Below are 14,885 nucleotides of genomic sequence, written 5' to 3' on the forward strand. Positions count from 1 at the left end.
TGGTTTTTGTTTGGTTGGTTGGTTAGGTTTGTTGCTTTTGAGGGGAGTTCTTTTTTTGTTTTTTGCTTTTTGCTTTTGTGTGTGTGTGTGTGTGTGTGTGTGTGTGTGTGTGTGTGTGTGTGTGGTGTTTTGGTTTGGTTTTGGTTATTTGAAATAGGGTTTCTCTATGTATCCCTGGAACTAACTCTATAAACAAGGATGGCCTCAAACAAAGATCTGCCTGCCTCTGCCTCCTAAGTTCTGGGATTAAAGGCCTGCACCACTACTACTTGGTGCTTTTGTTTTTCTATTTTGGCAAATATGATTAAATCATAATATCCTTGAGCTTTTGGTAGTTCCTTCCTGTAATCTTACAGAAGACTAAAAGTAGGAGGATCATTGCAAGTTTGAAACCAACCTGTGCTACATAGTAAATTTGAGGACATCCAGGGCTACAGAAAGAAACTCGATCTCTTTTGTTTGTTTTTGTTTTGGGGGCAGAGTTTCTATGTATAGCCCTGGCTGTCCTGGAACTTGCTCTGTAGACCAGGCTGGCTTCAAACTCAGGGATCTGCCCGTCTCTGCCTCCCAAGGGCTAGGATCAAAGGTGTGCTCTACCACCACCTGGCTATAAAATTTGGTCTGAAAGACTAAAATAACAGAAAACAGTCCCTTCATCCGAGTACAGTCAGCTGTGCCATGTATGTTGCTTTTAGCAGTGACAAGGTAGCATGGCTGAAAGTAGACCTTGGTGGGAGTTAACCATAGATGAAACTATTTTGTATCCTTAAAGTCATTCAGAGCAATGGAGGGGCAGTTTGTGACTGATCTGTGTTGTTTGGCTCTAGAATCAGTGCTGCTGATGTCGACCTGCAGTGGAGTTTTTCACAGACTCCAACTGAGCATGTGTTTCCCGTTCCCAATGTCTCTCACAACGTGGCCTTGAAAGTCAGCGTTCAGTCCTTACCCAGACAAGCTCATTATCCAGTTTTGACCTGTAGTATCCATACTAATATTGGTCTGTATGAGAAGAGAATTCAGGAACAGGAGCTTCGAGCCTGTCAGCACCGTGGCCCTGGTGAAGTGGAGTACCGTTGTCCCAGCAGCTCTCAGAGTCTGTGCAGCAAGCACACATGGACCATGGCACCTGTGAGTGCCCTGCATGTCAGAAGTGGCATGCCTCCTGAGTACACTGCAGCCATTAGAAATGTCAGGCTCTGCCCAGGCACAGGTAGCAAGTCTGACAATGGAACACCTCAAGCCAGCGTCCTGGGCTTCAGTGGCACTGGAGAAGTGAGGTCCCAGGAGGCATCAGTGAGAACTTTCAAATCACTCTCTGTGATCGATTCCAGTGTCTCCAGCTGTCAGAGCTCCCGGCAGCCAGTAGGGGAGCCTAACCCTTTAATCGACTCCCTGATTCAGGATCGACAAGAAGTCATTGCCAGGATTGCTCAGCACTTGATTCACTGTGACCCCAGCTCCTCTCGCATGTCTGAACTCCCCTTTAACACCCCAGAGTCCACTTCACTTAGCCCAAAGCTTCACCCAGTTTCACAGGAGAGTGGGTATTCGAGAAGATGCAAAGAAGCATTCTCTGTCTCTTTTGGGAGTCCAGAGTTTGGCTCCCCAGGAGACAGCAAGGAGGGGAAAGTGAAAGAGAAGCTGGAAACCAGGCAAGGAGAAACCTGTGCCTCTCACAGTCCCTACCCTCGGCAGCCTGCTGGGGAGGCAAACCCACTGATTGGCTCTTTGCTTCTGGAGCGGCAGGATGTCATAGCCAGGATCGCACAGCACTTGGAGCACATCGACCCCACAGCTCACATTCCCCGGCCTGCGTTCAGCAAGCACGACTCCAATTCCATTCCTTCTAAAGTGTTCAGGAGTTCATTTCATGACAAAACCATGTTGAAGAAGGACAGAGAGAATGTCTCTGTTTCTGCTACTCATACAGAAGTGTCCTTATTGGGAGACAGAGGTGATGGGAAAAGCCCCAAACCTAGTAAATGTTTCCGATCTTTCAAAAACAGTCCTCAAGAAAAGTCTCTGAAACCTGAAGAAAGCGCTCAGCATCAGAACCATCCTGATGACATCACCCACACAGCCAGGCAGGAGTTGCTGAACAAGGCTGCTGGCTTACTCACTTCCTCTAACTCGTCCCTCTGCAATGAAAGCAGCTTGGCTTTGATTGGCAGATTGGAAAGTACATCTTGTAAATTACAACTTAGGAAGCAAGAAATGAGCCATGAAACTGAGAAACAGTGTTTGCATTGCAACAGTATTGACAAACAGATTTGCACAAATAAATGCACAGAGAAAATAAAAGATGAGAATAGCCCGGGCTCTCTCAGTCATCTCCAGTGTGATGAGTCAAGAGGTATTGACCCAAAAATAAAAGTGACTATGTTGGAAATGCCTGACTATTTGAACAAGTACAAAACTAATTGTTCAAATAAAGACTCCAAAAGATCAAAGACATGTGAGCAAAACATTCAGCTTGGCACAGAAAATTATCTCAGTGAAGATACTGAGGGTTCCAAAAGCACAATATCAGACCAACTAAAAACTGAGCAGGAGGAAAACAAAGATTCAGTTGCCGGAAAACCTCCAAGTGTAAAGCACTGTCTGTCTACAAGCGAAAGACTGAAAAATGCAGACATGTTGGTAGGTAACATGTAATATTTAAAATGTAATTCTTGGCTATTAGTTGTGGTTTGAATCTGATTCACCGGAGATGTGGTTATGAATGCTCAGGGGTGCCTATTATCTGTAGAGTACCCAGTGTGGTGTGATAAGACTTCTACAGAACTATTAATATTCTTGCCAATAACCCACCCTCTTGAAAGTCAACACAACACAAGGTAAGAGAAGAAGTGGATCATGGGTCACATGGTTTAAAATTCAGAGTATGGTTCCTTCTTTAAAAGTTATAATTACAGCAGCAAAAATTTCAAGGTTTTGTGAGGTCTGTCATTTCAAACTTTCAGCAACCATCTAAAAGCTATTTTCTCCCATTCAGAAGCACCTGGCCTTTATATTTGACCTGGGGAATGAATGTGTGTGTGTGTGTGTGTGTGTGTGTGTGTGTGTGTGTGTGTGTGTGTGTGTGTGTGTGTGTGTGTGTGTGTTGATTTCTGTATTCTTTACTGGCTCCTCTCAGTTATGTCAAATGATTATAGAACTTGGTACTGTACCAAGGGACAGGTCTGACACATGGGGGTAATAGAGGCCCAGAAGGTTGGACATGCTAGGAACTCTGTCAACATCAGTGGCTGATCTGGTGATCTGAACCCCTTCTCAGGTCTCTTGTAGTCCAGGGTTCTGCTAGTCACATCCTCCGTCCACTTGGATTCTTCCTGTTGCCTTTGTTTCGGTATTGCATACAGTCAGTGGGGAGGAAGAAGGGATCAAGTGGACATTCCTGTCAGCTTGGTGTGTTTTGCAAGCAGCGCTGGCCTGGTACAGACGCCGCATGGTAACAGTGTAGACTGTCAGGAGGAGCTGCCCGAAGTGGGTACTAAGGATCTTTAGTTCCTGGATCTTTCCTCATGGTGTAGACCTTGAGCCATACCAAATAAACCGTATAATTCGGAAACTGATAATCGATCTGTATAGTTCATAGACCTTTAACATGCAGCTTAAATAAAAAGGTATACCCTAAAAGTGTACAAAGGCTTATCATGATCTTAAAAACACTCTGTGTTTTAGAGAGACCCAGCTGGCCCATGTCTGCAGTTCCAGGCTTTTAGAAGCAATAGGGAGGAGAGTTTAAGGCCACCAGGATAAGAAAGCAGGCCTGTGAACTTAATTTGGACATGGTGTTTTGGTTTGTCTTCTAGCACTGACTTGTTCATGTGCTGATTTTACGTGAAATCATACATGTGCTCCAGCGCCCTCCTATACAACCTGTGAACATTTGTCTGCCTGACCCCCTCTTTCCCCAGGGCCAGGTGTTTTTTGTTTTGGTTTTTTTGCCCAGTAGGCAGAAGGACAAGGACTGGGTCACAAAGCTGATAAATGTGAAGTGTGACCAACTTAGTCAATTTTTTTAACTTTTCATACTTTTTGTAAATTTCTGAATTTTAGATATAAATTTGTCCAATTTGTAAGTATTTCCCCTGCTTCTTGAGAGAGGGTCTCAGTGGTTGCCCAGACTGACCTTGAGCCCTGGGCTCAGCTGTCTTCTTGGTCTTAGCCTTGAATGCCACTGGGATTACAAGCGCACGCGCACACACACACACGCGCACGCGCACATGTGCCACTTCTCCTGTTTCTTGGTTCACAGTAAAAACATAGTGCTGTAACCATGTTTCTTGTTTTAGAAGAGTTCTTTTTATTATATTTATAAAAAGAACATCACATGTGTATCTGGTGTCCACAGAAGCCAGAAGAGGGCATTGGGTCCATCTGGAACTGAAGTTACAGAGGTTGCAAGTCACCATGTAGGTGCTAGGAGCCAAACTTGAGTCCTCTGCAAGAGCAGTAAGGCTCTTAACTGCTAAGCCCTCTCCCCAGTCCCCTGTTTTATATTCTGAATTTGTCATACTAAACTAAATCCTCTAAAAATGGCTCTTAGCAAAGTTATATACTTTACAGTCTTAACTCTGTTCTAGCTGGTTTTTTTTCTACAAGTTAAAATATTAGATGCTAGATTGTGAGTGAACATATTGATAAAACAGTTGTATTGGGCACACTTCAAAATTTTTGAGACATTATACCAAAAACAAGCGCCATGTAGGTCTGTATTGATGTCTGCATGTGTGTAGTGTATGCTTATGCATGTCAGGGCTCTTTAGCTTCACCACCAATGCTGCATACCTGAGTGCATTAGCAGTGTATCTACAAACTTAACCATTATTTAAATGTTCCCACTAAAATCTAGGACTTTTCCTCACAGAGGACTACACTGAAGCATTCAAGTGTCTGGAGGAAACACGATTTTCATTCCCTGGATGGGACATCAACCAGAGCCTTTCATCCTCAGACAGGGCTGCCTCTCCTCTCAAGCCCAGTAAGTTCCCTCCGTCCCTCACGCCCAGCAGCTGCAGGCAGGCAGCCGCCATGCTCTCAAGCACTTCAGCTAACATTAACTGAAACATTTCAACCGGGAAGTACACTTTCAGTTAGAAAACTTCATGGGGTTTGATAGTACATTTAAGAGCTATATAATAATATGGGGAAAGAATATACATTGAGCAAAAATGAAGTGTATTTTACTGGTATTGAAATTCTTCCTGGAGTTCTTTTGCTGAATATTTTGTTACTAAGTGTAAAAGGAAAAAAACAATTTTTAAAAATACCTTGATGTTTTCATACAAATAGATTTTTTCCTCATCTCAATAAATATTGGTACCAGCAACAATCTTGTTTAAAAACTAGTATAAATAAGTCCATAGTTTTGAGTGTAGTGGTTAAATCTCCTATTGGAGGGCTTGGGATGTTGCTCAGAGACAGAATGATCCATGTAGGAGGCCCTGGGCTCCATCCCAGCACCACATGGGAGGGCTGGGTGACTGCAACCAGTGGCTATTTGGCTATAAAGTGAGGCCCTGTCTTCAAAAAGTTTGAAAGAAAACATCTGAATATGGAATTACTCTCCTTGAAGTGTGTGCGCATACACAGTTGCGTGTACACACGTGCATGCACATACATGGACATACAAAGGTGCATGTACACACATGCATACCTTATGGAAAAATAGTGGAATGGACTCAGTTGAGTGGAAGTTTCATAGGTGCACAGGCAGATACTTAGAAAGCACTTAGTGTGACAGACAGAAAGGAGAGGGAACAGTAACCCTGAAAGGTCCATAAGAGACAGGTGTCATGCTCATCATATGCAGAAGAAGCTCCAAGCACTGACCAGGCAGAGTGAAGGGAAGGAAGACAGAGAGCTTTTCTGAAATGCGAGCTCTGCTGGATTGTACACACATGAGCTCATGATTGTTTCGGCTGATTTATTTGATATGGTCTGGTTCTGGAACAGTTTTCTTGCCAGTGACATTTTCTTTGGTATTAAAGGTTGAACCCATTTAAATGAGCACATGCTAGGAAAGTGCCCTACCACTTAAACATACCTTTTCCCCGTTTTGGGGCATGGGGAGTAGACTTTACTTTGAGGCAGGGTCTCCCAGAAATACTCATTCTGGTCCTGAACTCCCTGCTCTCTTGTCTCATGACCTCTGCAGCTTCCAAGGTTGCTGTCACTCCTAGCCATGATGATCTCAGCCCTTTCTTCTCAAACCAGTGCCTCAGTTGTATTTTACATTTATTAATTATTCATGCTTTACATAGATTCCCAAAACAGGTCTAACTCTCATGTTGTATCTGACTCCACTTTTAATTTGCACTTAGAGCTTTCATTTTTAGTATATTTTGAGATAAATGGTTTGTGAGAAATACAATCTAGTATATGCTGGTTGTTGAAAATTCAGAGTACTATTTTTCAAACCCATTTTCTGTGAAGAATACATTTCTTGGGAATGTTACAGTGGATAGGATGCCAACATTCTTATTTTTGCCCCTTTAGTCTAAACTCTAAACGTTACAGGTACACATACCCCAAAGGTGCACAGAGATATACAACTTACAAATAACAGTCCTAGCAGAGATGGTTCTGTAGGGAAAGTTCTGAGTTCAGACCTCAATGCTCTCACAAAGCTGAGCACTGTAGCAATTGTCCATAGCCAGTGATGAGGAGGCAGAGGCAGGAGGATCTCTGGCACTTTCTGCTTCTATGAGCCCTGGGTTCAATGAAAGACCCTTACTCAAAAAGTAGGATAAAGAGTGACTGAAGAAGATACCTCTGACCTCCACACACATGAGCACACATGTGTAAACACATACACTTTTGCATACACAATGCATATACTATCCATGCACACACACACAAACACAAAGTAAGAGTCCTTGTACAGAAAAACCTAGTTTTATTTAGAACCTAGTCAGAGTACTTTTAGGAATCATCTGGGTTCTTTTTCTACATTAATAAAATGAAAAGGAAAGAAAATATGTGATAAGCGTCATTGTTTTGAGTAAGCTGTGAGGGAGATCTTACTACTTTGGATCCCTAGGGTGCCACAGCAGGTGAAGGTGCCAAGCCAAGTGACTTACATTCTTGGGCCCACATGAGAGAGAGAGAGAGAACTGACTCCTTAACTGTCCTCTGTCCCCTACATGTGTGCTGTGGCATGCATGCACCTACACACATAAAAACAAAGAAATAAATTCCATTTAAATCAACATACCTAGCTTGGATTTTCTAAGTGTTTTATTAATTTTAAAAGTAACCTTAAAAACTAAGTAATTATTTTGCCTTTAGGTTCCTCAAAGAAAAACACAGTCAGGTTGCTTTGATCTAGACACGTCACTACTGCATCTGAGAAGTCTATCCTCCAAAAGGTAATCACCTCAAGTGCATGGGTGTGAAGTAGAACTGTGCTGCAGATGTGCTGACTCTAAGTCAAAGTGTAATAAAAAATATTATCTTGATGTGGATGCCCTTGTAGAGACACATGGTGACACAAAACCATCTAACTCCAGGTCCAGGGACTCTGACACCTGGCCTCCATAGACACTAGGCGTACAGACATACATGCAGACAAAACACCCCTGCATATAACTTTTATAAAAATTAAAGATTTTGGCTAAAGAAAAAGATGAAGTCCCATTTCCATGCTGCTGCACATACACGTAGAGAGACACAGCGAGCTTAGCTGTGCTCATCTCCATAGTCAGAAACACAGCGGTTTCTGCGGATCCTTCACCTTCATCTTCTAGCCCACATTGCCTCTCTCCCTCCTTTCCTCTCCACATCCCTCTTACTCCTCCTTTTTAAAAAAAATTTATTGTATATAAGTACATTATAATATATTTATTAATATAATTATTATTATATTATTATTATATCAGACACGCCAGAACAGGACATGAGATCTCACTACAGATGGTTGTGAGCCACCATGTGGTTGCTGGGAATTGAACTCAGGACCTCTGGAGGAACAGTCAGTGCTCTTAACCGCTGAGCCATCTCTCCAGCCTCCTTCCCTCCTCCTCACAATCTCTGTTTTCCTTGTCAATGACCCAGCCTAGGGTTTCACATGTAGTAGGCAAGGTTTCTTCCACTGGGCTCCATCCATGGCCAGCCTGTAATTACAGTCGCATAATTTTGCCCTTGAGTTCTTGTTCTCAGCTGAAAGTGATGTAGAATTCTGAGTGTTAGCATTTCCAGTAGATCCCACCATGTGATGTGTTATAAATTATACCTTGACAGAGATCTGTCTGCCTCTGCCTCCCAAGTCCTGGAATTAAAGGCATGTGCCATCACCACTCAGCTAAAACTTTTGTATTTTAAAGTTTGATAGCATTAATTTTATTTTAGTAGTTTGAATGAAGTTGTTCAGCTTCTTCTAACTCATTTTATAGATGTAAACAAGGAAATATTGCAGTTACCGTGTACTACTTTTCTTTGCTTTTACTTTCCAATAGCTCTCGACCGTGTCTGAACATTGAAGCGGACCCAGGTGTTCATGAAAAGCCTTTTTTGAGTTCAAGTGCTCCACCAATCACAAGTCTTAGTCTCCTAGGGAATTTTGAGGTAATGCAGCTTTGAAACTATTTTAGAAGTCAAAGTGCCTTAAACTAGGGCACTAGGGCTACGGTATCATTATATCTTTAACATTCTCTGTGAGAAGGAAATAAATGAATCGACTGTCTTTTCTCAAAGCCTTGAAATTGCCTATGTGCTCCTTCTCAAATGATCTCTTAACTGAGGGCTGCTCCTCACATCCATGATAGCCCCTTAGGTAACTTCACATAAGCTTGTGAGGGTCTTGAAAACACCTGAAGAGCCACCACTTAGAGGTGGATCTCAGGAGCGAGTGCCATGTGGGTAGACAGAGCTTCTTCACATAGTTGCTTAAACTTTTTCAGCTAAACTAAACAAAACTCCATATATCACACAGCAGCATCTTTTACAAACAGAAGTAGTCCTTTTTCAAGATGACAAATGTTTGGCTTAACTTTCTAACAGGACTTCTATATGTGGCCTGCTGTCAAGACCTTCTAGCACCTTCTAGTGGGCTCTCTCTGGGCAGATACCTTCTCTGGTAGAGCTTTTCTTTTCAAATATGGCCTATTATATAACCTAGGGCAGCTTGGAACCTACTGCACAGTCCAAGCCAGCCTTGAACTCACAGCAGTCCTCTCGTCCCAGATACCAAGTGCTGGTGAGATTGCAGGTGCGAGTCCTGTTCCCAGCAGAGAGCATATTTTCCACGCGCAAAGATAGCACATCAAATGATTATATCTAACAAACGGCGAGGTTCCAAGAGCATCCGGTGGTGGCTGAATGGGTGAGAAGAGAATTGGGTTGGATCTAGTAGAAAGTGGTTGGAGGTAGAGGTGATTTAGGGTCAGGTAAGAAACACGTCTCTTATAATAACCATCATTTCTCAATTTGAGCCACGGTTTCTGTGTCACGCAGACTTCCAAGTGGCCACTCACTACACTCTTGCCTGAGCCTTGTTGTGTAATGGGTCATAGACACATGCTACCACAGGACTTAGAAAACATAGTCAGATATTTCCCTAAGTGAAATTAATGTGCTAAATTTTCAAAAACACATGTTGTCTTGCCTTCCAGGAATCGGTTCTGAATTACCGTTTAGACCCCCTCGGCATAGTTGATGGCTTCACTGCTGAGGTGGGAGCCAGTGGGACTTTCTGCCCTACGCACTTGACTCTGCCGGTGGAAGTGTCGTTCTACAGTGTTTCGGATGATAACGCTCCCTCGCCTTATATGGCAAGTACTTTGTCTTTTCTGCAATTCTGTAATTCATTTCTCTGCTGCAGTCCTGTCCTTGAAAGCGTGAAGCAGTTCCTAAGAGAAAGTAAAAACCTGAACGCAGACCAATAGGCCAAAATACTGCTCCATGACCTTTTTCTCAGCTGGCTCAAACTGTATCGACCTGCTTTGTGTTTTAAAATGGTGCTGTAATGTTACCCATTTCTAGGTAACTTGCTAGTGCCTGACATAGTCCACACAAATTCCCTAGTGCTTACTGTGTACTCTAATGCCAAGTGGCTGCCTCTTCACACTGTCCTTATGTCATTCAGATTTAGTAAGATCTGGGGACTTGGGGTGATCTGAGGCCTCTCCACCCCATCTCCCACCCCTAACCCCCTTTTATCCTGGGGTTCTAGAGAGTGTGAGCTATTTCTGATGGCACCAGTTTCTAAGCGGAAGGTAGGAGAGCTTCTGGGAGTTAGAACAGTCTTGAGCCTGAGGTCTTGTAAGTTTACCTTCCCATTTTCTACTTCAGCGGAGTAAAAACAAGCCTTAACCTGCAGAAGTGCATCTGAACACTGGAGTGTGTACAAACACTCCTTCAGAATACAAGGAGAGGTTTGTGGTCATGGTGTAAGTGCAGAGTCACATAAGTCTCACTGTGAGAAGCAGAAATTGATACAGGTCTAGACCTGCATCTCTAACCTAGCACTTGCCCGATATCCTCCTCTCTCCTGCCTTCGGGGGTTTTAAGAACATTAGTGACAATGTCTTTTGTTAAGAGTAAAAGCTATGTATGAAAAGGGATCTCTCCATACCTGACAGGAGAAGAAGCTGTACTTTTTAAAGAGCTAACTATGGCCACCTCGGTGCTGTCCAGTTTTTCAAGGGAGCTAATTTAGGTTTACTCCAGTATTAAAGTGACACTTTTGGCCCAGGGCCTGGTTAGTGTTTCATACTTTGATAGAAAACAGTAGTCTGGTGGGAACGTTGAATGGACACTGGAAAGTGGATAACTCAACCTACTGAATTGTTAGGGTATGCTCCTAAGGAGGCCTACCTTCTATCACAGTGGGGTTGAGGCTAGCCTGGGCTATGTAGTAAGTTCCAGAAGAGCCTTGGCTACAGAGGATAATGTTATCTCAAAAACCTAAACTAACTGAAACTCAGTGCCTGCCTGCCTTTTGGTGATGATGATCTTCTCTGTCGTCACATTTTCCCCTACATGTTTATTTAGTAGGAATGGGCTCCCTTTGCTAGTGGCTCACTCCAAGCCTCACACCACAAATCTTTCCTAAAATTTGTTCTATTTTGATAGTTTAGTCTGCTTCAAAGGACTGGTTCTTTTGTTAGACCATCAGAAGTAATGCATGTTTGTGGTACTCTAATAACTGTGAGACCTGTCCCCACAGACTGAATGGCCCCAGAGGTAAAATGTTAGGACAGAAAATTCTTTGTGGTGGGATTTTGCATCAATCAATTCTTGAAAAATTAATTCTTCATTTTGGAGTCAGCGGTAAGAATGTTCTCCAAGAACTACACCACTGCACTCAGCTACCCAGGAACTGTGTCTCCGAGAAACCAGCTGTCGTGTTGGTGAGGTCAGACTAGGCCTGTGTTATGTATGGGCTCATGATTGACTGGAAACGGTTTCCTTCTGTTCATAATTAGTCAAATTGATGGCTGTTGGTTTTAGTTTTCCATCTACTGTTTCATACTCGTATTTGTTGTTAGTTTTTTTTTTTTTTTTTTTTGGTTCTTTTTTTCGGAGCTGGGGACCGAACCCAGGGCCTTGCGCTTCCTAGGCAAGCGCTCTACCACTGAGCTAAATCCCCAACCCCTGTTGTTAGTTTTATTTTTTGACATGGGTCAGTCTGACCTCAAAGTTTATGTAGCTAAGGCTGGCCTTGAACTCGTGGTCTTTCTGCCTCCACATCCCAAGTGCTGGAATTACTGATATGTCACTGCACCTAGAAATTCATATTCTTTGTAATTATTTAGGGTTAATTTTTTTGGTGTTAGGATTCTGCCAAATTTAATCATCTTAACCTTACTATTACAAACGTGCCCAAGGAAACGTTTCATTATGTTAATGTGCTTTTCTTAGATACAAATATTGGTATGCTGGCCCATGAAATGAATTGAATAATATTAATTAAGTCCCAGCTTTCTAGTGCTACTACTTGTCTTAAATTATTTAGAAATTGTTCTTTGGAGGCTGAAGAGAAGGCTCAAAGAACGTTTGCTATTCTTCCAGAATAGCACCCACCCTGGGCAGCTCACAACACTCTGATTCCAGTTCCAGGAGATCCAGTTCCCTCTCTTGGCCTCCAAGGGCTCTATATTCATTCAAATACCCACACAAACACACACATAATTAAAAAGAAGAAGAAAGTAGTTATATTGGAGTGCTGCCCTAAACTTAAAAGACCTTTCAAAAATCTTCAGTGTCTGTGAGCCATTATGATCAAAAAAATATCAGAATTGTACATTAGAGAAAGAAACACAATCACAGTCATAGTTGCCATTGTCCTGGCTCTCTCTTTGTGTGGGAAGGAGGTTGGGAGGATGGGCAAGCACTCCTGGCCCTTCCTACCAATGTGATTATAAAGGTAGCTGTCCTTTCGATATGCCTTACTTACTCCTTCTAGAGCTAGAAGGGAGTAGTTTCTCGTGTAACTATCCACACTGCTTGTACTTGGGAAGTGCTGTGTGTACACCGCAGTATTCACTGAGCACACTGTGAAGAACTACTGCTGCGCTGCCAAGGTGTGTGGCTAACATTCATGTCCTGCGTGTGAAGGTAGGATCATGTATCAGAGCAGGGCTCTCTCTCCTCTCCGTCCATTGCTTTTTACTTCCTAACCCAGGTCTCATGTCACCTAGTGCAACAGTTCTCTGTTACACTACCTTGAGATTCCTGCTTAGGATATGTAGTGATGATTCATTACCATATAGAGCGCATACTCACTCTGCTTACCTCCATAACTACTGGGAGGGCAGCATCACTCAGGAAAGTAGACAGGGACAGGGTTCACAAGCACCACCTGTGGCCATGCCTGTACCCTGGTGATTGGGAAACCTTTTGCACATTCAATCTGACCTTTGAACTTACTTTTACACTTTTTCCCCATTGTTTGAACTTTGCAGAAAAACTGCTGTCTGTACTTAAGGTTTTCTTTAACTTTGCTATGCAAATTATATCATCAGGGGAGTGCTGTCATTCATTGAAAGGCAGATTCGATTTGGTAGATCTGGAAAGTGGCCAGGCAGATTACTTTCCTAACAAAATCAGTGCTGTTGCTGCTATCAATTTGAGTACTAAGTGGAGGACCTCCAGGGTCCCTTTTAGGTTTACCTAGTGAGATGACTGTGATTCACTTTTGACTTCTCCCCAGAGCTCAGCAATTAGACCTTCAAGCCAGTGTGCTCTGGTTTAGAGCCAAATCAAAGTCTAAGATTCCTTACTAAGGAAACAGCTAAAAGACAATACCCCTGGGTGTGATTTATCACAGCTGTGATCCCAGCATTTGAGAGGCTAAGGCAGGGGGATTTTCATGAGTTCCAGCCCGGTCTTGGCTACATAGTGAGACTTTGTGTAAACAAAGAACCAGAAGAAATAGAAATAATTTGGGTATGGTAATACACACCACTTTCCAGCACTTGGAAAACAGAAACAGAAGTTCAAGGCTACTGTTGTCAACATAGTCAGTTTGAATCCAGCCTGGAGTACATGAAACTCTGTATTAAAAAAATGGAAAAAATATAAAATAAATCTTCACAATAGCACCTTAAAAGATCCAGATTAAGACCCAGCATGGCACCGCTGCTTCTGAAGCAGCATTTCCTCTTGGAAAACAGAGTGTCTTGCTTTTTGCAGAGCATGCAGCTTGGTGGTAAACCTTCATACTTGCTTTGAACATCTCATCTGCTAGAAATTCATCAGGCTGGAACCCAGATTTCCAACCCCATTTAGCTGTCTTAATTCTTTTCTCCTGTCTTTCATCAGAAATTCAGATGTGTAAGTTGACTCACTGAAGAATTCCTTCGTTTGCAGCCCCAAACTAGATGTCGTATATTCGTTACTTTTCCATACTCCGTGATCGATCATTTATTTCATTACTTTTTCATCCCCCTTCACCTCTCACAGAATGGGACTAATCCTATAGCTTTGTTTTATTTCCTTATGGCTAGGAAACATGACTCTTGGTCTGGGCCTCAGTGGACAACTCCAAGCAGTGTGGCCTTAATGCTGTGTGCTGCTTGTTGTAAGGTGTCTAGGAAGAGCATCAGTGAATGGTTTCTATAGAAGGGGGAGGGAGTCTCACTGTTTCATACTCTTAATGCAATTTGAATGTTTTCCCTTAGAAATAAGTTACTGAAGTTTGTACAAAAACATGTTCTTTCTTTTGTTTGTTATATATGTATGCACTCAATTTGTCTTCTTTTGTTTCAAGGGTGTGATTACTTTAGAGTCCCTTGGTAAAAGGGGTTATCGAGTACCTCCTTCAGGAACGATACAAGTGGTATGTGTTTTATAGCCTACAATTGCAATAATCATTCTCTCACACATATAGAGCTTAGCCCTTTCTCCTGCTACTGCTGCTGCAACAACCTTGGTAAGTAACAGTGGGCTGCAGCTTTGTTTGCAGTTGCCATGGAATTGGAGTTGCCCCAGGAATGAGCATTTTGGGGGCCTCCATTAAAGGAAAAGATTAATAAGCTAATCGAGGTGAATGCTTTAGACAAATAATATGAACCATTTACATGGCTTAAACTGAACTATTTTCAATATATTTAGATCCTGACCAGTGCCTTCTATTAAATATTAAGTGATATTGAGATTGATCTGTGTCAAAGGTGACCCTAAAAATACTGCATTGCTTTGGTGGGAAAGCCTGGAAAACAAGATGTTAATAGTAGTGGAATGATTTCTAAAACTGACTTAGTGCAGTCTGATAGGTGCAGGGCAGAGAAGGTGGTGTGCCTTCAACTGTATTCGTCTAACTTGGCCTAAGGAAACCCCTTCTTACCAGGGCAGAGCTGTCTGACCCAGGATAACACCGCAGGTCCTCAGTCTGCTTCAGATTTTGCAGCCTGGAAAAATCTAGCTGGTGCTGGCTG

General features: G+C 42.6%; 1 protein-coding gene across 15 annotated transcripts in view; it reads left to right on the top strand.

Annotated features, from left to right (window-relative positions):
* Positions 1–14,885, top strand: part of Atosa (atos homolog A) — a 78,008-nt gene that overhangs the window by 56,408 nt on the left and 6,715 nt on the right. For 4 of the 15 annotated variants that reach the window (XR_015626475.1, XR_015626476.1, XR_015626477.1 and 1 more), the window contains 6 exons: positions 828–2,640; positions 4,859–4,987; positions 7,297–7,376; positions 8,463–8,571; positions 9,618–9,776; positions 14,219–14,380. Coding sequence is in view for 8 of the 15 variants with exons in the window: in NM_001436468.1 (NP_001423397.1) it covers positions 828–2,640; positions 4,859–4,987; positions 7,297–7,376; positions 8,463–8,571; positions 9,618–9,776; positions 14,219–14,287 (2,359 nt within the window). In the remaining 7 variants the exon portion in view is untranslated. 15 annotated transcript variants of the gene reach the window in all.

Source organism: Rattus norvegicus, chromosome 8, assembly GCF_021556685.1.
Source record: "Rattus norvegicus strain SHRSP/BbbUtx chromosome 8, alternate assembly SHRSP_T2T, whole genome shotgun sequence".
NCBI lineage: Eukaryota > Metazoa > Chordata > Mammalia > Rodentia > Muridae > Rattus > Rattus norvegicus.